Below are 23015 nucleotides of genomic sequence, written 5' to 3'. Positions count from 1 at the left end.
AATGAGGTACCATCTTGCCAGACTCCCAGAAGAGCAGCTGCGGTGGCCTGCAACAGTGGCAGCCCACAGTGAGTGGGAGAGGAGTGTTTTGGGGGTAAATCTGGAAAGCACTTTGAGAAAAAAGGTAGTGGCAGCTCAGGGGGAAATGTCTTGCCCTCTCTACACCAACAGCCTGTAGGAACCTGTCTGTGGAAACAAGCTGGAGTTACTTTTACTTGTTGGCATTGATTTAGAGGAAAGTTTTCATTGAAGTCTTGGAAATCCCCAACCCAAAAAATGTGTTCCTCAGTCACTGTAATTATTCAGGATGCCATGTTTAATATATTTATCTTGCTGTAAATCTGTAGTGACCCTGAAAGCACAAGTAACAAGGGAAAATTAAAACATTCCTTAATTAGGAGCTACTCTGGGATATTTGAGGATAAGTGGTCTTCAACAGGTACTCATTAATGAAAGGCACAGTGCTGCTGACTGGTAAAAGTCAAAGTATTTTTATACATATAAGGTTCCAGGCACCAGGAACTCACCCTCTGAAACAATTAAGAGCAAACATCTCCCTGTAGGATAATGAGATAGAAATAATATGCAAAGGTTGACCCTCTGGGCCAATGTCCTTAAAAATATTTCAGTTTACTTACATTGTGATAGAGACAGAATAAAAAGGGAGCACTAGTTTCTACATGGGGGGATGAGGACACTTTTTTGTTTTAATGAAGAAAATGGGAAAAAAATACGTCTTGTTTCAACTGTTAGTAAACCCTATCCCCCTCATGGGGATTGGTAAACCAGCCTTCAAAGAAATTCAGGGCTATTGTCACTGCCCATAACAATTTGTTCATTGTGACCAGAGTAAAATAGGTATTTAATCAGCATCTAGTGCAAGAAAAGTGCAGAGAGCAATACTCCTTCCACCCCCAACCAAAAAAAAAAAAAAAAGGATAATTTGGAATCATGTTTGTGAAGCTGCTGGAGAATTATGTGGCAATATAAAATAAGTAAGTCTGTGCAGTCTTTAATTCTTCTCTCCCTAAGACAAAAACTCACACATTTCACTCACATTCCTAGGACAAAAAAATAGAAGTTAGAACAAGTTTTCTTTGGAAATCTCTGCATCTCCTTCCCTTCCTGTTCTGTCTAATTTTTACTCTGTTAAGGCATGTTAACCTCTATAGCCAGCAGGTAGACCTGGCAAAAAGTGAACCATTCACTACAAAAGTATACTGCTAGCAAGTCCCTAACAAACAGCTAAAAATATGGCAGGATGCTACAAAATTCACAGAATCATAGAATGGTCTGGGTTGCAAGAGACCTTAAAGATCATCTGATTCCAAACTCCCTGCCATGGGCAGGGACACCTTGCACTAGACCAGGTTGCTCAAAGCTTCATCCAGCCTGGCCTTCAACATTTCCAGGTGTCCTAAGGAACCCAGCCATTCCATGGTTACTGCAGCCAAGGCTTCCCACAAACTTCACATTCCCCACCACATCTCCTTGTTGGGGAGAGCAAAGTTCAGCACAGCACCTCTCCTCATTGGCACCTTCATCACTTGGAGAAGGAAGTTATTATTAATGCATTCCAGGAACTTCCTGGTGTGCCTGTGCCCTGCTGCCTTGTCCATCCTGCAAATACTAGAGCAGTAGAAATTCCCCACAGGGTCCAGGGCTTGTGGATGTGAGGCTGTCTGTAAGGGCCTTATCCTTTCAGGCTTCCTGGCCAGCTGGCCTGTAGCAGACACCACTATAATGTCCCTTCCCTCCCTCTAATCCTGACCCCAAGGCTCAGTCAGCTCTGGTCACTGACAGAGGACCTGCTCCATGTCCCCTCTGCCTGCCCTTCCCAAAGATCCTGTATCCTTCCATTCCAGCATCCCAGTCACAGGAGCTATCCCACCACATCTCCATGATGACAATGAGATCATAGCCCTGCAGACATGACATGCTCTGCTGATTCATCTGTCTCCTCCCTTCCAGATGTTCTCAATTGAATATGCAGATTATGCTTTCTTCTGCAACTCCTGATACCCTTTTTTGAGGATTTTTCAATTTTAAATCTGACATAGTTTTTCATTTGCTGCAATGTGCATCGTGAATTTCTACAAATAGTACAGACTTTAAGAATAAAGGAAATTTCAAGAAATAAAAATCAAATTAGGTAGAAGTTCTGTGTGGAATAATCTGTATTTGACAAGAATATATTATACATCTCACGCAGAACATTAAAAAAAATAAACACAGTGAGAAGCAATTGGCATGTGGGAAATGCTAATTTCTGAAACAAAAAAATAAAAATTAGACAAAGGCATCAGGAACCATCACACAAGGATACAAGTCAGATTTTTCAGCTAAGAGTCAGTGAATGTATTTAATTTTCATTACCAGACTTGCCCTAATGCCATGCTGGAACACAGCACCAGTATTTTCAATCCAGTAAAGACTGTGAGGGTGTTAAATGCCAACAGCAGAGCTGTGCTGCAGGACAGGGACAGGCTTGGGACAGAAGGGTGCTGGGCAGCCCCTGTGCCTCCCTGCCTGCTGAGTAGGCAGGGAGTGGCACTGAGGGGACACTGACCCTGTTTGCAGGGGTTTGCACAGGACAACACAACATTTATTTCTAGCATGTGTGGAGAGAAGAAATCTAAATGCCTTGAGGAGGATGTTGGCCTGGCCCCGATTCCCTTGGGGAAGACAGAGTCAGAAGGAGATGATCCTCCCGTCCCACTGCCAAAGTGGCACAGGCAAGGAGAGAGCACCCAGGGGGACAGACAGACAGACAGAGCCTCCCTCACAGACTGCACCTGCCTGGGAAGGTGGGGTGTTGGCACCTTGGGAATTTCAGCTCCTACAGTATAACAGGTTTCAACAGTCTAGCATTGCCCTACGCTTTTTAATTTCACTCTCTGAATGACAGATTCAACTGGACAGACAGAAATTCAGGGACTGGCAGATTGGCTGTGGAAGTTGAGTCCTAGAGAGGATGGAGGATTGTTAAATGCCAGTAACAAAGTTGCACTGTAGGAACAGAAGTCACCTTGAACCCAACAGGCTGGTCAGGAAAACAAAGCAGAGATCTTTTTGGAGCCAAATCAGAATGAAATTTCTTTTCCTAGCTACCTTAAGAAATATTGTTTATTAAGCCCTCCCAAAATGTGTTGGCCTATTTATAGTCACTGTTGTATGTCCCTGAGGACATGGCCCATTGGCCAGAATGCTTGCAGAGAAAACTCTGGGAAAAATTAATCTCAAATTACAGGGAAACCTGTGGAGCCAGATTTTGGGCAAGAGACTGAGAGAGCACTGTATAGCAGTGGAATTGCAGTACATACAAGTGTCTGTATCCCCAGGAAAGCTATACCTTACCCAAATAAATGATTTCAGTCAATGATCATAGAATGACAGAGAAGACACCACTTGCTTTAAAGAAAAGAGAGCTTGTGAGATTAGTTTCCCTTCTCCTGCCTTCAGAAAAGCAGCTGACAGATGTTTTCCAAACTCATTTTGAAAAATCACCAAGACTCAATAGCCTCATAGAAAATTGTCCCAGCCTTTCCTTATCCTCACATGAGATGGAATTTTTGAAAACAAAAATTAAATACCTCCTCCAGCCATTTCCTCAGTATTTCCATGCATTGTTATGACACAAAGCACAGTCAATGAGAATTAAATGGGTAACTACATATTTTGAGATAAGAGGAAGAAAGTCTAGGTAAAGTCTGTAATGAGATTTCTTAGTCTCAGGACTCCTGAACTTCTCTTCTGATTTATTAAGGCTGTCAGACTCTCTGGATATACAGAATTTCAGAAAGAATGTTGTCTCCAGGAAGAAGGAAAGGTAAGGTGATTTTTTTATGGGAAGCTAACATCAGGATAAAATATAGGACACCTTCTCTTGCTTCTTGAGATAAAACTTTTCTGAGAGGCTGAATAGACTGCATTTTCTTAATGGAGATACATTTTTTCAGTTTTAAATCCTATGCAAGTGAAATACCGCTCTCATTGATGATCGCAGAAGGAAATCAATTCAGCATTACACATTCTGAAATAGATCTCATAAATTGCCTTAGTCCCTTGATTGCAGTGAAGTCTGGCAACTCACACATCTGAGGCTCTGTCTCCCTATTTAGAGAGCAGGTGGTATTCTCACTGCTACCTTATTAGCAGAGCAGGTGAGTTTGCAGTAAAGATAGAACTGAGAGAGATCTGCTGGCATCAGATTAATATAGACATTTCTTTCTTGATGGTATTTTATTTTCAAAGGCTTTTGAGAATTTAGTGTTCAAATATCTGAGGTTCATGATGTATTATACCATACAAGGTCATTGATGTCACTGACAACTTTATGGGCAATAGCTCTTGCCATCAGATAGCACTCAATATGTGCAAACACAGGCTGAAAACCTCATCCATTTTTGGCTGTAATGTTGAAGGTTCCAGTCTCATGAGCTGCTGAGAGCTCAATTTATCTTACTTGTGCTGAATTAATCATAAAGAAGTATGGGAAACATTAGACCTTTGTCTCAGAGAAACTGTCATGGTGACATTAAGGGATTAGCATTGAACCAGAGACTGCTGCTGCTGCTGGAGCAGGGGCAGGAGCCTGAATGCTGTTGGAAGCCAGTCCTGTATCCAGACTCCAGGAGGCCAATTCTCTCTGACTTAAGATGTATGGGCAGTGAAAATTGGTACCAGTGTGCCTAGCTCATAAAGAAACCACTACATTTCACAGCCTGAAAATGTGTCAGCAGCCTCTTGGACCTGTGAAGTTCAGTGAAATGGAGACAGCCTCCTTTTAATTCTGCTTCCCATTGTACTACAATTAGTGAAACAATTACTTGTATTGTACTACAATTAGTGAAACACCATTGCCTGTCTCATGGCAGAAGTTTACCAAAACTTGGCTCTGAAGAAATGCTTCATCCTCCAGAAGAACCTCCCCAGGAAAAATAAACAAATGTTTTCGAAGTCAGACAGGCACTGCAAGTGTCGCTGAATATCACATTTCTCAATTCAAAGAGGTGCAAGCTTTCAGCCCCACTGTTTCCAAACTGCTAATCCTCACATTATTTAAATTAATACCACAATGGACAATTATAACACTCAAAAAATCCTTTCTTCTAGGGAGGTAAACAAAACCTCCAGAATAGGGGGTGAGGGAGCAGACAAGCCTGCAAACCACTCCTGGTGAGGAAAATCCAGCATTTATCCATTAACAATCCAGTCCCAAAAGCACAACATTTGGGTGATGCACAGTCATCTTTAGTGGCCCTTCTTCTCTCTAGCTCCACAGTCCAAGGACCCACCTTGAGAAATGACAGACATGCAAAGCCAAAAAAAGGAGTACTCCTTCCTTTGCGTTTCTTTAAAGCTTGCAAAGGATGGACATTGAAATATCACTTACTGTGCCTATAAAAACATGTGAAAAGTTCTGTCATGGAATTAAGCTGTGAAGAAATATTCATGTAATGAATACAGCCAGATCTCAGGTGATATAACTTTGGAGGGATTTTTTTCCTAGAAGAGATTAAAGGGTTTTTTAAGGCTTTCACACATTTTTGTGGGTTTGCTTGAAACCCATGCACTTGCTTTCATAACATCACTTGTGCCTCCAAGGACAGGGTGTGTTAGCACTGGGGATAGCTGTGCTCAGGCATATACAGTGGCTAAACAGCCAGAGACCACTGGAAATTGATTGGGCTGCAGTAGACAATAGGAAGAAGATGAAAGGATGCAAAATCAAAGCTGATAAAATATGTTCATTATGTTGTATATGTCTGATGTTTGTGACTGAAAGATTTCATTTTCACATATTAATGGGAGAAAAACATCCACTGCCTTGATTTTGACACTGAGATCGGACAGACAAAGGGAAGAAGCTGCACAGATACTGTACAAATAAATATAGCCCTAAATGCAGGGGAAATTTCTGTGTGTATGTGGGTAAGTAGACGTGTGCATATGCATTTACAAACACATGCCAAGTGAGCTGTTTACATGGTAGAACTTATCAGGCTGGTGTAAGTTGATGTGGCAATAGATTGTGAGGAAACTGTATCCATAATACCGTTTACTGCCTGTGAAAAGATGTTTTCAATTTTTACCATCACACAGCAGCTAATATTCGGCAGCCACAGAAGACAGTGAATGATTTTTTTTTCTTTGATATAGTAATCTTGGAGTAAACAACCATTTGTTCCTCTTTCTTTCCCAGTCTAAAGACAGTCACTGGCTTATCGATAAAGGAGGAAGTTCTCGAGTGGCTCAGGCAGGTGCAGCCTGTGGACTGTGTATAGGCACGACCGACCCAGACGCCTTCTGATACACAACCGGCACAGCTGGGCAAGGCTGGCAGGACCTGGCGGGGAGAGATAAAAGGCAAGAATAAGCACCCTCAAACCCACCACCAGTATGAGGCAAAGCAGCAAACACCAGCAAGGCTTGCAACTCTACCAAGCACTACCTACCCATTTGATGAAGTCAGGGAGAGTTAGATACATTATTATTCATATTTAAGTTGTGTTGTCAGAGTTGGTTCAGCAATTTGAAAACTGTGAACACTAAATAACTTTTTCTGTATGCACAGCTAGGCTGTTTGGCATCTTTTCTTGAGCAAACACCTAAAATACCATAAAGTGTCTGCACTGGAGAGAGAGCTCAGTGCTCCTCAAAACATTTCTGACTGCGTCACCTAATTTTAGCTGAGTCTGACTGAAGGGAAAACTTTTGAAGAAAGGTGTCAGAGATAGAAAATCAAATTTCTTTTTTCCAAAAAGATGTTGAGGATTAAAGAAGAAAAGAAAAAGAAAAAAAAAAAAAAAAGAAGAAGCAACAAAAATAATTGAAGATGAGAAGATGAGAAATCTTTTTGCCCTTCCCTTGCACCCTGTTAAACATCAGTGGGTTAAACTTCAGTGGTCACATCCTGGGCAGTGGCTGGCACAGTGATGCCCACAGTGGTGCTGCCCTGGTGTTTTCCCAGCAGGGTGACCACGAGCTGTCCCCTCCACAGATCAGGTGAGGGACGTGCCAGGCACAAACCCTCTGGATATGAGGCTCCATTGCTTCTGCAACCACAAGCTTGTACATACAAGTGCATCCTGCTACTGAATGTGTCCCTGCCTCCCCTTCACTTTCCTCTTGCCAGAGCTGCTCCAGGTGAACCTTTACACCTGCCCAGAGATGCTCAGTTTGTGAACCCTCTCTTGCCCTTTCTCTCCAGTTTCTGTCCAAACAGTAGCAATCACAGCAGACTTTGACAAGTAATAGGTAGAGATGTGGCCTTAAAGATCTGTCCTTATATTTTACAGGTAAGCTTCATAATCTGTTCTTTTACTAGAGGAAAATTTAGGAGCTTAAACAGGCTGATAATATCCCCTCTGAGAAGAAATTAATAGAAAAATACGGGATATATAACATTTGTACTACTGTCACTGGAAGTGAAGAAAGAAACTACCATCTCCTAAATTACTTAGGAAAACAAACACATTTTATATTTCACATCACTTAATAGTTAGTGGGAGGAGCAATTAAAGGGACTCATCTAAGTTTCCTCAGTGGAGAAGTTAGGGGTTGAGAAACTCTTTAGCCTGGGGTACTTATTTCAAGCAGAAGGATGTCAGAAAACATAGAAGTAGGGAAAAAGAGTAGTTGCATGTTAAGCATAGCAAAATATCTGAAAGTAGGACCAAAGGTGAGAAAACAGAGGAAACTTTATGTCTGAAGAACAAAGAGTCAGCAGGAATTGAAATGCCTTTAGAGCCTTTCTGACCGTAAGGGAGAACAGGATGACAAGCTGAGACTGGAAATCAAAAGGAAAGTTTGGGAAGAGAAAATTATTAATATTAGGATATTTCTTTATCTACACAAAGTCAGATTCACACAGGACAATGGTAGCAGGACACTTGGCAGCACTGCCTTTGCTCCCACAGTCTGCCACTGAGCCATGGGCAACTCAGGTATGGGGACAGAAGTCACACAAGGTGAGAAGCATTCAAACAAAATTCCTCCCAGAAAGTTTAAGACATGACAAATTAAAGCTCTGCATGAAAAAACATGAAGAAAAGGAACAGGACAGAAGGATATTAAGCCAATGTTTCATTTCCTCCATAAAGGTCACCTGTGTTCAGAGGGCCGGCACAAAGCCTGTGTGCAGCAGTGACATTTATTCATTTACCAGGCAGGAGCTGTTTGGAAGTGAGTTTTTGTGCACGTCGTGCTTTGGTCCCTGGTGGGTTGTGAGCAGGCTCAGGAAGATGAGGCTGCCTTGCATGGGCACCATTCACCCTCTGAGTCAGGGAGCCTCAGGGGGACACAGACCAGCTAACAGGGTACCAGGGAGCTGGGAAACGCCAAGATTAGAGGAGGGGGTGCTGATTCAGGAAACACATGGCACGGGGATATTGCTCTTGGATGCATCAAGTTCTGACCAAATGCTGTGCAGGTGAAAACGGCACAAGTGGATCCTGATTCATTTCTGCTCAGAGGTTTCTTCCAGTAAACTGGAAAGATCATAAATTGCAGGAAGCCTGGAGGTGAACAGCTAAATGCTGGTCTGTGCTGGGATTGCAGCCCCATAAACCCCATGGAAGAGCTGTGAAGCTGAAGAGTCACCTGGCAAGGAGCTCTGCTTTCTCCTGGCAACCATGGACACACTCAATCTTTGAGCCATGGTGCAAGGCTGAACACTGGATGCTGGCACTAAAATATTATCTATTAATAAACATTCATGGTAGTTTTTAACCCTAAGAGTCCCACTAAGTAAATATGTATGATTTTCCTCCAGCAGACAGGAAAAGAAAGCACAGAATAACTGATTTACCTGCTAAAACCATAGTACCAGGTGGCAGATCTAGCAACAAAACAGATTTCTGTGTCATGTGTTGGAGGTTTGAAGGCAGCAGAGAAAGTAAGAGAATTTATATAGCACATTACTTTCAAAAGTAGTTAAGGAAATCTACTTAGGTAAAGGATATAAATAGTGCTTTACTTAAAAAAGGGAAAAGAAAGGAAACCAGTACCTTCCCGAAGCAGAAGAACCTGCTCCACTTTGCTGTGGGGCGTGGCAAGATCCAGGGCACATTTGAGGTCAGCATTTCTGCATTTCGGGTTAGCACCATAGTCTATCAGCAAGACAACTATCTCTACACTGGATTTCCTCGCTGCCACATGCAGGGGGGTATCTAATCTCTTCCCCACGTTCACATTGGCTCCTTGGGAGAACAAGAGCTCACAGTTAGACCTGGTAGGTATCATGGACTATCTGAATCTGCATCACACAGACTGGTTTCCACCAGTGGCCTCAATAAATGAAAGGGATGGATGGCAGCCAGGGCTTCCCCCATGTCTCAACAACACCTGTGCAAAGCTGAGCAGGTCAAACACCTGCTTTGTAAGAGTGCTCTGGGCCACCAAACCCTGTCTGCGATGCTCAGATTTGAGCAGCTTGACCTTCAACCCAATACATGTTCAAAGCTTACCATATGCTCTTCAAAGTTGTTAATGGCATAAAATCTAACATGGATGATGTTGATTTAATTGCCAGGGGTTCAAAAAAAAACCCTGAAACCTTTAGGTATCTCTTTGTAATAACTCTGGAAGCATGGGAAGCAAAATGCTTGCCCCAGGCTGGCTCGCACAGCAGGGCTGCACTTTGAGCAGGTGTAGGTCAGCTAATGCACACTGACAGCAAAAATTTATGCTGGTTCATAGCCTGTGCTTGGACCTGCAGTGATTATTCTTCCAAGCAGCTTTACTGCTGCCCTCATCACCCACTGAGGAGGAGGTGAAGTTAATGGTTCTGATAAACTGCTATGTTAAGCAAGATTTTATTTTGGTCAGTAATATTAGCCAGCATTTTCTGTGCTTCCTGTTGTGCTAGAAAACTAAAAGAACTCTGTTTTCACATGCAGATAGCCTCAGGGAGGTGTCTGCAATTAAGAAGGCTTTTCACTTAGGAAATCATAATTTCTTTATCAACACAGGGGAAATTTTTAATGGCCTCAAATGAGTCTGACAGAGTCAAGCTCCCAAACAACTCTTGTGGAAATAACCCACAATGTTTAAAGTAGAGCAGCAGCTCAGAGAGACCAGCAGTGCTGGCTCACACCACCGCAGCTCTCTCCCAGCCCCCTTTCTAGGTGTACCTAGCTCCAAAAGCTTTTTGACACATTCTGTCCTCTGGTATGAGCAGGCCATGTAGAGAGGGGTCCCGTGCTGAGGGTCTTCTTGATCAATATCAACCTCATGGGCCAGAAGGGTCTCCATGCACTCCCTGTGACCTGTGGAGGGAGGAGCTGTCACTGAACTGCTGCAGAGCAGAACACACCCAGCTACAACTGAGAGGTACAAGGGCTGTGAAAAAGCCAAGCCTGTTTATCTGTACTGGTATGGAATTAATTATTTTTTAAAATGCTTTGTCATCCACAAGAGACAGATTTGTCATGTAGTTATTGTTGGCTTCCCTCACACCCCTCACACCCAGAACATCACCTCTCTTGACTGCTTCGTGGATGGGCGAAGGCAGGTGGGTCCCCAGCTGTGCCTTGGCTCCAAATTCCAGCAGCATGTTGACACAGGCTGCACTGCCGCTGCAGCAGGCGTTGAACAGAGGGGTGATGCCGTCAATGGTGGCTGCATTGACCTGCAGTGGCAAGACACACTCGGGATAATCCGCTTTAAGCGAACACCCTTGCAACACGCCTCCTGTGCACACCAGAAGTGCGCCAGAGTGAGACTCTTGTCTTGTGTAATTCCAGGAATTATGATATTAACAACTTTCTGAATTACGTATTGTGATATAACATACATAACATTCTCCTTTGATGTCTGTCCTCTTTCCCAGATAGTTAGTGCCATAAGGCAGAAACCCTGCCTGCCATGAATGCTCCTGCTGGAGCTGCTAAAACATGCAATTTTTTATTATTTTTTTTTTTAATGTGAAGAAATTTAGTATCTTCAAGATTGTTTAGTTTGCACCAGCCTCAAGGTGGAACAGCCTCAAATGAAAATGGCTCTGCTTTTTAAATGAAAACATTTGCTTTCTGTTTAATACTTTCACCTGAAAACACATTTCCAGCAACAGAAATTTTCATAGAAACATAATCCCATACAGAAAAGGAGCCTGAAGGAGTTGATGTGCATGTGTGTCTGTGAAAAACAGAAATTTTCTTCCCCAGCTTCAGAGGTAAAGACTAGGCAATAACCACTATTGCCTTTCTCCATTGGGACAGCAGAGCTGTAGATCACAGAATCACAGAATATGCTGAGTTGGAAGGGACCCATCATGATCATGGAGTCCAACTCCTGGCCCTGCACAGGAGAAGAATCACACCATGAAGCTGTTGATGCTCTGTTTAACTACGTAGCAAGCCCTCAGGGCCAAGTTCTAAAGCAAATCTGCATGTCTTTAACTGTGTGGCACACTGGAGAAGAGCAATGGATTACGCAAGCACATGCCAATTTATAAAATTTCCACTGCCCTCACCTCCTCCCCGTGTCATCCAGCAGGTGTGGCTGGAGCTGCCGGAGGCATTGGAGGTCTGTTGCTGCCTAGTTTCTTGCTATATAAATTTTACTTGAAAAAAAACTTGACATAAAAATATTCTTATGTGTTTAATCCATTCCTTAATCTCCATTGTGAACATATACTCTGCCTTAGGTCCAGCTGTGGGAATTGTTATTTTATTAGCAGATCAAATGTTTTATTGCTTCAAGCACATCCATTTCTACTTACATAAGACTCCCAAACCTTCCCATAGAAAACCAGATGTAATTCCAGTGATCATTGTGGAGGAGGGAGGGGGAGGTTAAAGGTGTGAGTTACTTTCTTCAAGGTTATTTCACTTAGCATCTTTCATTCATTTTCTATCAATCATGATGATGTTTCACACACAAAGGGAAAACAAAAGAGAATAATGGGATGGTTACAAGGGGGAGCGAAATCTATCTCCCAGGGAAACAGAACACTGTTGCATTTTTCCACATTTCTGTCTGAGATGTCCACCTGCATCTTGGCCCTGCCACATGGACAGCACACCAGCATTCCCGGTGATGTGGGGAGCATCCATTCCAGGTGCCCGTGTCCCCAGTGGTGTCCCCAGGCCTTACCTGGGCACCGTTCTCCAGCAGCAGCTTGGCGCAGGCGACGTGGCCGCCCAGGCAGGCCTCGTGGAGAGCTGACACACGGTCTGTCGTCACCAGGTTCACGTTGAAACCCTGCAAGGCAGGGCCAGGGGTGTGAGGGGACAGCCCTGCCTGGACCACGGCTCCTGAGGAGCTGGTGCAGGTGCCCGTGGCACGGACAGTCATGTCAGTGGTGTGTGTCCAGGGAAAGGGTTCAGGGGGGATTGGTGCTGTTCAGTGATTCCCTTCTTGTCCCCAGAAACCACAGCTGGTGGTGGGGTTAAAGAGGGAGCAATTATAAGCTGTGCCTTCTGTTTCTAGCTCTTTACGATGCACTGTCAATTGCAGGAAAGACATCACATTTCTTTAACTTAAAAGGGTGGCATTCCCTTCCCTATTAAGTCCTGCACCAGGAGCTACAGCTGGAGGGATTTGCCTCCCTGAATGAGGATGCTTCTGGCACAGGTATCTGCAGCTCAGCTGGAGCTGTCAGCTCCCTCAGTGGGGAGAAACAGGATTCCCTAGGATATGATACATCCCATGCTGAAGCAGCTGTTTCCAGTAGGGCAGAAGAATTGTATCCTAAAAGTTCTTCCATTCACTTCAGGGGGCACCCAAGTGTGTTTCACTCTGAGGTAATAGGTACCTGGTAAACCTATAAGAGAGATGAGAAAAATCCCACCCACAAATCAGTTCCTCTTATCTGACCATCCAGGAAGTGATTTACACTGGAAGAAAGAACAGTGATTTACAAATGCCTAATTACAGGTATTTCCCTAATTGACAGTTGCCATATCTAAGACAAACCAGACATACTCACAAAGGGGAAAGCAGTTGTCATATGTGTTTTCCTCTGAATAAAACTAAATCTCCTGGTAATTAAAATTTTAAAACCATGTATGAGAACAGGCCTGGAAGCAGCTCCGTTGCCTGTTTGATGTCATATTCTGAAGCACAGCTGATGTCTGCCTGACGTGCTATAGACAGGGCAGCTCACGAGATGGCAGCAATGCACTTTTTGGTACACAGTACCCAGTGCTATGGGCAGAAAGGAATATCTGGGAGCAACCTCACACTGCAAAAAAGTCAGCAATCCTGATGCCATGAGTATTAAAAACACTGTAAACACTTCAGGCTAAGAATTATATGATAGAAAAACAATCTTTTTTAGTCATGTGAAAATGTTATTAATGCAAAAGTTGTTGGTAAAATTTCTCATGCATTACAGTGGTGCTAGGGGAATAGTTAAAACCTTGAAAAACATACAGATTCTTCCATTTTCTAACTGTATGGTTGTTTCATACTTCATGATCAGCATATTCCTTCAAGATTTATTTCTTCTAGAGGCTTCTAATAAGGAGACCTATCCTCAATCATTATTCATATATAAATGTGTATATATATATATTTAACAAATAAAACTCAGTCATATCAAGTGAAAGAATAAGCACTGATATCTTGGGAAAAACAGCAATTCCTTCCATTACAAAATGGAGAATAAGTTGTAGATCTTACAATGGCTCTTTGCCAAACATCACTCATGATAAATCTTGTTTTCAATGTCCATGAAAAAGCGAACTCTTTTTTCAGACCTTGAAACAGATGTTGGTGAGTTCTTGAGCCATTTTAAATCTCCAGGACTACATCAGCTCCCTATGTCCAGGCATTCCCTGTGCAGACAGAGCCTCAGTGGCTCTCTTGAAAGCTGTGGTGCTGCAATAGAGACTTCTGAGTGTCCCACAGATACTCAAGTACAGTCCCATACTTCATTTCAGGCTCATAGTGTAACTGTATTGGAAGCAATGAGCAATGATTATGCTGCTCCATGAACAACTTCATCCCTACATTTGTCAGTCTGTGGTGACTCAGCTCCAGTTCAGGCTCTACAGACACTGCTGCCTTGACCTCTTTTCAACAGCAAGGACCTTCATCTTTTACTCACGAAATTAAATGTATTCAGGAAAAGGAGAAAGGGTGGATTAACTAAAGGATATAACCACGCCACTGGGTGCTTCCTCAGTGTACATCCATGCACAGTGAATAACCAGGGCATCTGGTGAGTATCCACAACAACAGCTGCTCCACAAAGCAAGTGGTGTAAGGTCAGCATAAATGGAGATAGAAGGGTCAGAAAACCATCAAATCCCTAAATGAATAAAGCATCTTTCTTTTTATCTCTAGCCTCCATCGCTTCCTTTTCCATAAAAATCACTTTATGTCAGCAGGTGAAGGAAAGAGGAGTCAGAAAATTGAAGGATGAATAGTGTCTTTAAACAGCATCTTTTTTTAGCTGCAGCTATGCCTCAAGAGATGTCTGGAGAACAGGCCTTCACACTTGAAGCTCCACTCCTTGAGGATGTTGTCCATTAGAGCTGTGGCCTCTTGTAAAAATTATTTACCTTGACTATAAAAAGTCTGAGAGCCAAGTCAAAGGCTTTACACTTGGGGAATCAATTTCCCTGCAGTTGCCTTGTGGGCAAGAGGGAGAGGGGGACAGTTACCTATTCATGCTAGATGAGGACAGCGAGTTTAAGCAAAGGTCATAAGGAAGATGATTGGCAGAGCACAAGGAACCATAACCTATCCCTTTTCATATCCAACTTCTTTTCCTTCTCATGTATTCTCTCCTCCTGTCTTCCTTTTGCCTGAACTCGGTTCCATTTGGAGCAGGGGGTTTCAGGCACACTTTATAAAGGACAAGGTGCACTATTACAAATCTTTACTGTTTTGGGTTTGTTTTTAAATAGCCTACACATATATATGTATTGTCCCTATTGTCAAGCCTAGTTTCATGGTTCATAATTGAGAAAGAGCCCAAGGATCATTGTTTATTATATAGAAAGCTGCAAGCTCTGATAGTCTGTCCCAGGCTTGTCCCCAGCTTCTTAGCTGAGCAAACTAATAGATGCCCAGAGGTGTTTGTGCTGATATATTATTCATACAGCCATATTTCTTATGCCATGTTGCAGTCTATTACCAGCTCACCAGCCCATAAATGCAATTCATGTGAAACCATCCTGCTTCCCAGCCTTTTCTTTACCTGTGGGCTTTTACCTGTGCAATCAAGGTTTTCAGGGAGAGAAGGCGTCCCTGGAAGGCAGCATCATGAAGAGGGGATCGGTCTGCCCAGCTGCCTGAAACAGCAAATGCATGGAAGCTAATTCAGGTATGCAGCAAAAGCAGATCTTGGGAAGCACAGCCACGTGTAAATGCAGATCAGGACTGAAATCAATGTGGGCTCGGCGGTGAAACCCTTTGATGAATTGATTTCAGCAGAGCAGCTGAGGGGTCAGCAATCTTGAGAAAGCTGGCTGCCCACTAAGGGACCAAAACAGAAGCTTCTTGGCAGAACTTTTAAAAGAACAGCTAAAAACATGTTTCAGAAAAAATCACAAGTTTAGTGCTGCTGGGTCTCACATGGAGACTTCAGAACCCTGCAATTTTCCTACTCAAAACCGTATCAGCCTCCACCTTTCCTTGGGAGCTCTTGTCACAAATTGCATCCCAGCTTCTCTGACACTTTGTTAAAAGCCTCATAGCGGGGTTTACTTGTCCATCAAATGAAGTCTGGCATGTCCTTGGCAGTTTTATTTCCTGAACTGACAATTTCATAAATAATATCCTCCCTCTTAGACTACCATGTAACAAGTTTAATCATCCTCTTCACTGAAATGTTTTAGAAAACATGGAAAAACAAATTCTGCCTGAAGGCTTTACCTTACTTCTTTAATAATTTGGAGATGCTGAACTGTTCAGACTCCTTCACGTAGGCTTGCTTGCCCTTTTTCTTATCTTAATCTATTTATGTGCTAAGAAAAAATAAATCTTTAGCCTTGCTACCACCTACAGGCATAGACATTCAGCTCAGGTTAAACCCCTGCCACTCAAGTAGAGAGCAAATTTACTTGTCCTGTATTAAAATTTATACCCATACTGTGACACAGTGTGTAGTAAGTATTTCTCCAAAGGCCAGCTGCATTTCCAGTGCCACAGGACAGAAGCAATGCCAGTGTTTGCATTCACACTCTGTTGTACAGCAAACCCATGGGCACTGTATTTGAAACCCTTGTCCTGTTTAATTTTTTCAGCTATGCCACACACCAGAGAGAATGGAAAGGGTGATTTATCTCCATTTCAAATGCTACCCAAGGCAGGGAGAAATCAATGAGAGGCACGGACACATCCTTGGGGACTTGAGGCTAAGGACACAGCAGAGGTTTTACCCTTGGCCAAAGGAGTTTTGTTAACCAAGGACCAGGATGCACTTCATCTATTGGAGTTACAGTTTTAACTCTAACTTTTGTTTCCATTTTTTTATGGAGCACTTCCTGGGCTCCTAATGCAGGAAACTGGCATGGAAAGACCAGCTGGCACAATATATGGCAAGGCTCTGAATGACACATCAATCAAAATGACAGAAACAGGAACCAAGTAGGGACCAAGAAACTTCTTCCTGAAAACATTCCAAATACCCCACACCTCTCATGACTGAAATAGGCAGGCTCGGTTTGGAAAGTCAGAAGACATCGCAAGTGACAAAGCCCAGAGCCCTTAAACAGCAGGAAGATTCAGGAGTTACTCAGACAGCAGAGCTGCAGGGCCTTATTTAACCTTTTATGCAGAGTACAACACGTGCGAGTGCGTGTTCTCACATGCATTTCCAGGGCATTTCCAATGCATGTGTGTGCACACACAGCCTCAGGACAACACACACTGCTGCACACCTCCATGCCAGCCACCACAACCTACCTCCCTGAAACGTGTGGCAAATATAGTTCCCATATGGGGCACATCTCCCCTTCTCAGCTGGGAGCGACATGACTGAAAGTGCTCTTTCTAAATGCCTACAGATAAATTACACAGCCCTGCTGCTGCTGCTGCTGTGCTACCTCACTGCAAAGAGAAAAGGTTGTGGAGCTCTGACTGTAATATGATACAGTGCCCCAGCAACAACATCACATGATCTTACGTTTTGTAAGATTATCCTTAATGGCTTTCTGCAAATGGCAACTTGCAGATAAAAATATGTTACGGCCTGCTGAATTTCAAGGCACCTCAATAAGAACCCACTTGAAGGAAAAGCTGCTGTTCAGCACATGTCAGGCTACGATTGCATAAAGGAAACAATTAATAAATGATTTGTGCTACATTCTAGAGTATAAAAAATAAATTAAAAACCAAGACATGCCTGCATATATACAGGCTTCATTAAGGATTTGTCAAAAATGCTTGTCTGCAGTATTTCTCTTGGGCAGATGTTAATCTCCCTGCTTTGGGTGGCCATCCCACTCCATTTGTGCTCTGATTCCATTCCCGTGTCTGTTCATGATGGCACAATCACAAAGCAAGTGCCCAACATAGAAATATGTGATGTCACAATACTGATAAGAATCTTCAGCTAGGAAAATAAGCCCTCATTAGCAGTAAATTGAAAATACTGTGCCATTTTAATTAGTGGAATTAACAGGAATGCAAACACATGCCTATTCATTATTACAGCAGTGACGTGAAGGATTAAAATCTTGAACTTAAAATCTAAGGACTTGAAAAAAAAACCAAAACCATAACCTATGAAGTGACTTATGAAATACAATATAATCTTGTGCTGTGTATTTTTCAGAACAATTTTAGCTGCATTCATTTTTATCATCTGATTTAACAAAACAAGGATTCTTGGCTTGGATTCATAAAGTCATTAGTTATATCCTCCTACATCTCCTTTCAGAAAATCAATATGCTAAAACTTTTCTCTAAATATTCTCTGGCAGTAAAACTGTATGTTTAGTAAAACCATCTGTAACCACTGACAAAGAACACCTTGCACCTGAGAACAACATTTTTATTTACCATAATGCCTTGAGCAAATGTTGTCCTCATTCTAGCTGGGTAATTGTTGGGAGTCTCATATTTTGCACACCTAAATCATGCCAACACATACTGACACTGCAAAGACCAGAAATGGGAGACACTTCAGGTTAAAACACTTACCTATGCATTTAGCAAAAAAATCCCTCACTGATTTAAATCCTCAAGTTACAAAAATGTGGCAAATAAAAATTTCAATGTTAGATAGTACATTTTTTTACTTTACCTGGGACTATTCCATAGATCTCTTCTGCTATCCTGGCAGCTTCTTTTCTGTTGCCTTTAACAATATAGAAATGGGTCAGCAAAGCCAAGGAAATCTTAATTAAAAGCTTGAAGCAAAACAAAGCAAAAATGGCAAAATAAATGTTAGTGAAAGAATGGAGTATAGAACTGCCCTCCATTTTGGCTTTCCCTTTGAATAGTTTCTCAGGTTGGCTAAGTTGCACTGGGCTATTCTTGGTATCATATGTCATCTATTTTAAACCCTTCAGAACCTGCTGTTCCTCAGTTACCAAAAATACATCCTGGTTTTATTTGGTATGAGGTATTTGATACTAAATAACAATATCAAGGATAAGACAGGAAACAAATGAGAAAATCCTTTCCAAACCTAAATAAATGAGAATAAATTTTCAGACAGATGCTGTCCATACCACCTGAAAGCCTATACATCTACATTAGATTTATTCTCCGAGGTAGCAGTTCCATTTACAAAGACTGAATAGATAGAGTTGCAGATATTATTCAGAGGTGCTGCAAAAAGAATACTTTTCTGTCTTTTCCATCTCAAGAACAGGTCTTGCTGGTACTCAGATACAGAACAAAGGCAAACATGTCAAAGAAAAGCATTATCATGAGAGAATTTGCAATAAACCCACATGGCCAAAGCCAGGGCTAAGAAGTCAAAGTTATTCTAGGAGGATTTTGCATTGAAATTGCACAAAAAGAAACACATGGTAACATTCAGGTTTTTCCATTACCCATGGATAAAGAATGGTGTCCATAGATATCTCCTGCAAACAGCATTCTCTGTTTTGGAAATATTTTTACATTATCCTTCATTGATTCCAAGGTGTAATATTTGAAATTGAACAAGATGCACCCTTTCTTTAACTGCTCTTTTTACTTTCTGAGGGAACATGGCTTCCATAGAGAATAAAGTTATTTTCCTGTGTGTATTTATTTGAGTCTATGTAGAACACCCCATCTCTTTTTATTATAAACTGTTATTTATTTCTATTATCCTATATGTACCACAGGAGGAGGATTTATTTCGTACTTGATTCCCCTCTTTGTCCAGGTTCTCTTAGCCTTTAGTTTCAACATCTGGCAAGGAAAAGAGCAGGATAATTCCTCTCTTAGAGATCCCAAAGAGATGGTGGATAAGCACACGGAAATTATACAGCAAATTATTTCTCTGGGCATTTTAGATGTAATTTCTTTTGGTTTATAGCAATACAGCTGGTTTAGTACCTTGCTGTCTTCAGTGCTCAGCCCTCCCAGGTGCACTAAAATGCAATATGAAATATGTGCAGAGATAAAACACCCCAAGCAATCTTCTCAAGTGAACCAATTTTTCTAAAATTCTGAATTAAACCAAGTTATTACATTCTTACATTTCTTAACTCCTTACAAAAGTATTACATCTACCTTTCCTTATACATTAGTATTATATACCTGTAGAAACTATAATACTTATGAATCCAAAAGAGGAAAACTTCTTCTTTTTAATCACTTTAATAGTTTGCCACAGGACAAGACAGTTGAAGATACAGATTACAGGACAAGAGAAGTCCAGCTAAGGAATCACAGAAAAACATTTTGTTTTATTGGCAGTTAATTCTGCTCAGCTGAGAAACAAAGAGGAGAAATTAGGAAACAAAGGTGGACCAAAAAAAGGAACAGCCAGCCCAGAAAAATCTCATTGTGAAAACATTCCTCCTGAAGCCAGAGGAATAGCAAAAGCTGTAAGGAACAGAATGTAGGATGCAGAGAAAAAGAACACATAAAATATATTAAGACCATTACAAAGTAAAGTCAGCCTAAATGACAGAGAAATCTTTCTCATGTAGGATTTACAAAACTGCCTCTCAACAGGAGACAAGCAAGAAGGAGGAGCACCTTTTAAGAGAAAAACCAGAAAATTGGCTTTTGTTTGCAAAGGAGATTCATTGCTTTCTTTCATAATCAGCCCACTAGATGGCATGTAGAATTGTACATAAAACTCAGGAAAAGTATGGACAATCAGGTGATTTTCACTGAAATTCTCTTATCCCTAATGGAATAATACCAAAGAGCTCTCCAAGTGCTCTAGAAAGCCATGAGAAAATTTGACTGCTTGGAAGCAGTCACTGGAACATGACTCTCCCAGAAGGACAAACTCTATTTGTGTAGCAGCAAAATCACCCGCCTGGCTTCAGAACAAGACAAATAAAGATTTTCAGTTAAATTATTGAGTGAGTCATTTGAGAAAAACTTGTGTGATCTCTTAATCTGCTCCTAGTGTACAAGAGCACTAGGAAAATTACTGCAGTGGATGTAAAGGAAAATCATCATTGGGAAGACAGCTGAAGAGCATGGTGGAAAGTATGAATGCTGGTGAAGGTGGCAGTCAGGCAAACCACAGCAAGATCGGGTGTGACCACTAAGAAATCTCTGGTATTTTTGAAATAGAGATGAGCAGTGTCGTGTAGGCGTGAGAACAGGCTGAACACAAGAGCAATGACAGCGCAGACAAAGGATTGTCATCGTTCCTCCCTTGCTCTTTTGAGCGTCACTGCTGCGAGCTGAACGAGGTGGATTGTGCAATTCCATTGATAGACTTGAGTGAACAAGTCAGCCCCCTGTAAAAAAAACACTGAGAACTTCTGCAAGATGCCCAAACTGCTCCATGATCCACTCTTCTGTAACTCTAGGATAATTACTAAATTGTTAAATCAAAATATCCAAAAATACATTAATCCTTCAAAAAATTGTCATGAGATGATAAATAGAAGTACTTTAGCTAGATCCTCAAAAAAACTGGAAAGGTAATGTGTATATATGCTTAGTTTACAAACATGCATGGAATAAGCAGAAACAAAAAGGCAATCCATCTTAGAAAACAACTAATTTTCAGTAAGATTCACCTTAACTTTATCCAAAGTTAAGGGAGAAATTTTTAGGGACAAAGTTCTAGGGAGAAATATCAGATGTAACCTGAAGAATTTGGCAAGGAAATAAAAATTTGAAGGATCCTTATCTCAAAGAACTTCAAAGAGGTATTGGTCTGTTCTTACGCTACACATGCTTTCAATTACATCAGCTTATTTCTAATGTATGTAGTTGGGATTAGAATATCAAATGTATTCAATCAAAGTAAGGGCAACTGGGGAAAAAAGGAGTCAGAAACACTCAAACAAAAGAGATGAGAACAAAGATGCATACAGAGCCTGGCTACTTCTTTTCTATCAGTTTGATCTAATAAATGGCATTACTTCCCATGCAAGCGTTTCATTTGCCTCCTTAGGTCAGCACACTTACAACACTCCAGCTTTCAAAAAGAGATGTGGAGAGTGACTCACTGTTTGCTCTCCAGCCAATGTGGGATTCATCTCACCTATCTGCACACCAGGCAGGGTCTGGTTATTGAAACTTCCTGGGCAGGAAGACAGCAAATTCCAGCAGCAGGCAGTGGCTGTGCTCCCAGGGAATGTACCAGTCCCTCCTGCTGGAAGCAGCCTGAAGAACCAGCATGTCCAAGACAGCCAGCCAAGCACAATTAAACCAGCTCCTGCACAAGTAGCATCTCAACAGTTAGGACACTGTTGAATCACATCAGGATCTGAAAGCAACCTAATCTACCTGCTACATTTACAAGAAAAAATGTGTAATTCTGGTAAAATAATAAATTCAGATGCATAACCACATCCTGCCTTCAGTTTTGTTCCCTTAAAAAAATATCCACCTTTTATATATGTCAATGCTCAAGTTATTAGGGAAATCTGGAAGTCAACATACTACTGAGTGTCATGATGCACAGCAAATATCATTAGAGTAGTTTAATAATAGCAATTAAACCCTAAAAATATTGAAATACTCTTAATTTTTAAAAAATAAAAATATTAAACCAATTTGAGATTATTCTTTTATCTATTTACATAAAGTCTGTATTTTACTGAAGCAGAAAGCACCAAAGACTTTTACAATTAACTTTTAAAAGACTAAGTATATATGAAGAAGAGGGACTAGTAAAGAGAAAGAAATATCCAAAAGAGAAAAATATAAACTGATGCAGAAAAACTTGACCATAAAAAGAGTAAATTACAGTATTTACCCTCTTTCAGATCTATCCACACCCACTAAAACACAGTGTGAAGGAGTCATATCTATCTATACTTTACTTGATGCTTGTATGGTATACTGTATCATTTCACCTACAATTTTCAATTATCAACACTTCAATTCACAGTGTCTGCACATAATGTATTGGAAACATTTCTCCTTGTGCCTGGGGATGGAATTTCATTGCAGTTTGGGGAGGACCTTCTGTACAGGTGTTCCTGCTCCTCCTACACACCAGAGGCTCTGCTCTGTGCAAGACATTGCTAAATTAGCATAGCTCTCTCTTTGCTAACATTGCCCTGGTATTTCCCAACAAACTTTACCTACAAGAACAATTGAAACATTTTAATTTTTTTAGGAAGTTATTTTTTTAATTTCTAGAAACACTCATTATCTCAGTAATTTATTTTTTTTTAGTATTCTGCTTATTTTATTTAACCTTTTTTGTGTTACTCACTGATGTTTTGTAAAACTAAATGCTTCTGTGCCATCACCCTTTACTCCACTGCACGAGGCCAGTGAGTGAATCATTCCCACAGAGCTCTGCACAATACTGAGTGCTTTTACTTGATAAACCAGCTATGGGGTTAAGTTTATATAGCAGCTTGTACAGAAAGATGATTACTAAAAGATATTCTCCTAAAAACTCCAACAACCAGTGGTGGAAAGCAGCATTATGATTAGTATTTCTGTATTTTCTAATTATATGT

General features: G+C 41.4%; 1 protein-coding gene across 1 annotated transcript; it reads right to left on the bottom strand.

The window, feature by feature from the left end:
• Positions 1-6205: 6205 nt before the first annotated feature.
• ASB11 (ankyrin repeat and SOCS box containing 11) lies at positions 6206-22988 on the bottom strand. Its single transcript, XM_015645022.3, has 7 exons — positions 18206-22988; positions 15169-15248; positions 12100-12207; positions 10483-10633; positions 10137-10271; positions 9012-9203; positions 6206-6349 (listed from the first exon to the last, which is right to left on the bottom strand). The coding sequence occupies exons 1-7, from the start codon at positions 18453-18455 to the stop codon at positions 6225-6227; spliced, it is 1041 nt and encodes a 346-aa protein (XP_015500508.2). The 5' UTR covers positions 18456-22988; the 3' UTR covers positions 6206-6224.
• Positions 22989-23015: the final 27 nt, after the last annotated feature.

The sequence above is a fragment of the Parus major genome, chromosome 1, assembly GCF_001522545.3.
Source record: "Parus major isolate Abel chromosome 1, Parus_major1.1, whole genome shotgun sequence".
In the NCBI taxonomy this organism is placed as follows: Eukaryota; Metazoa; Chordata; class Aves; order Passeriformes; family Paridae; genus Parus; species Parus major.
This window is presented reverse-complemented; position numbering and strand designations above follow the sequence as displayed.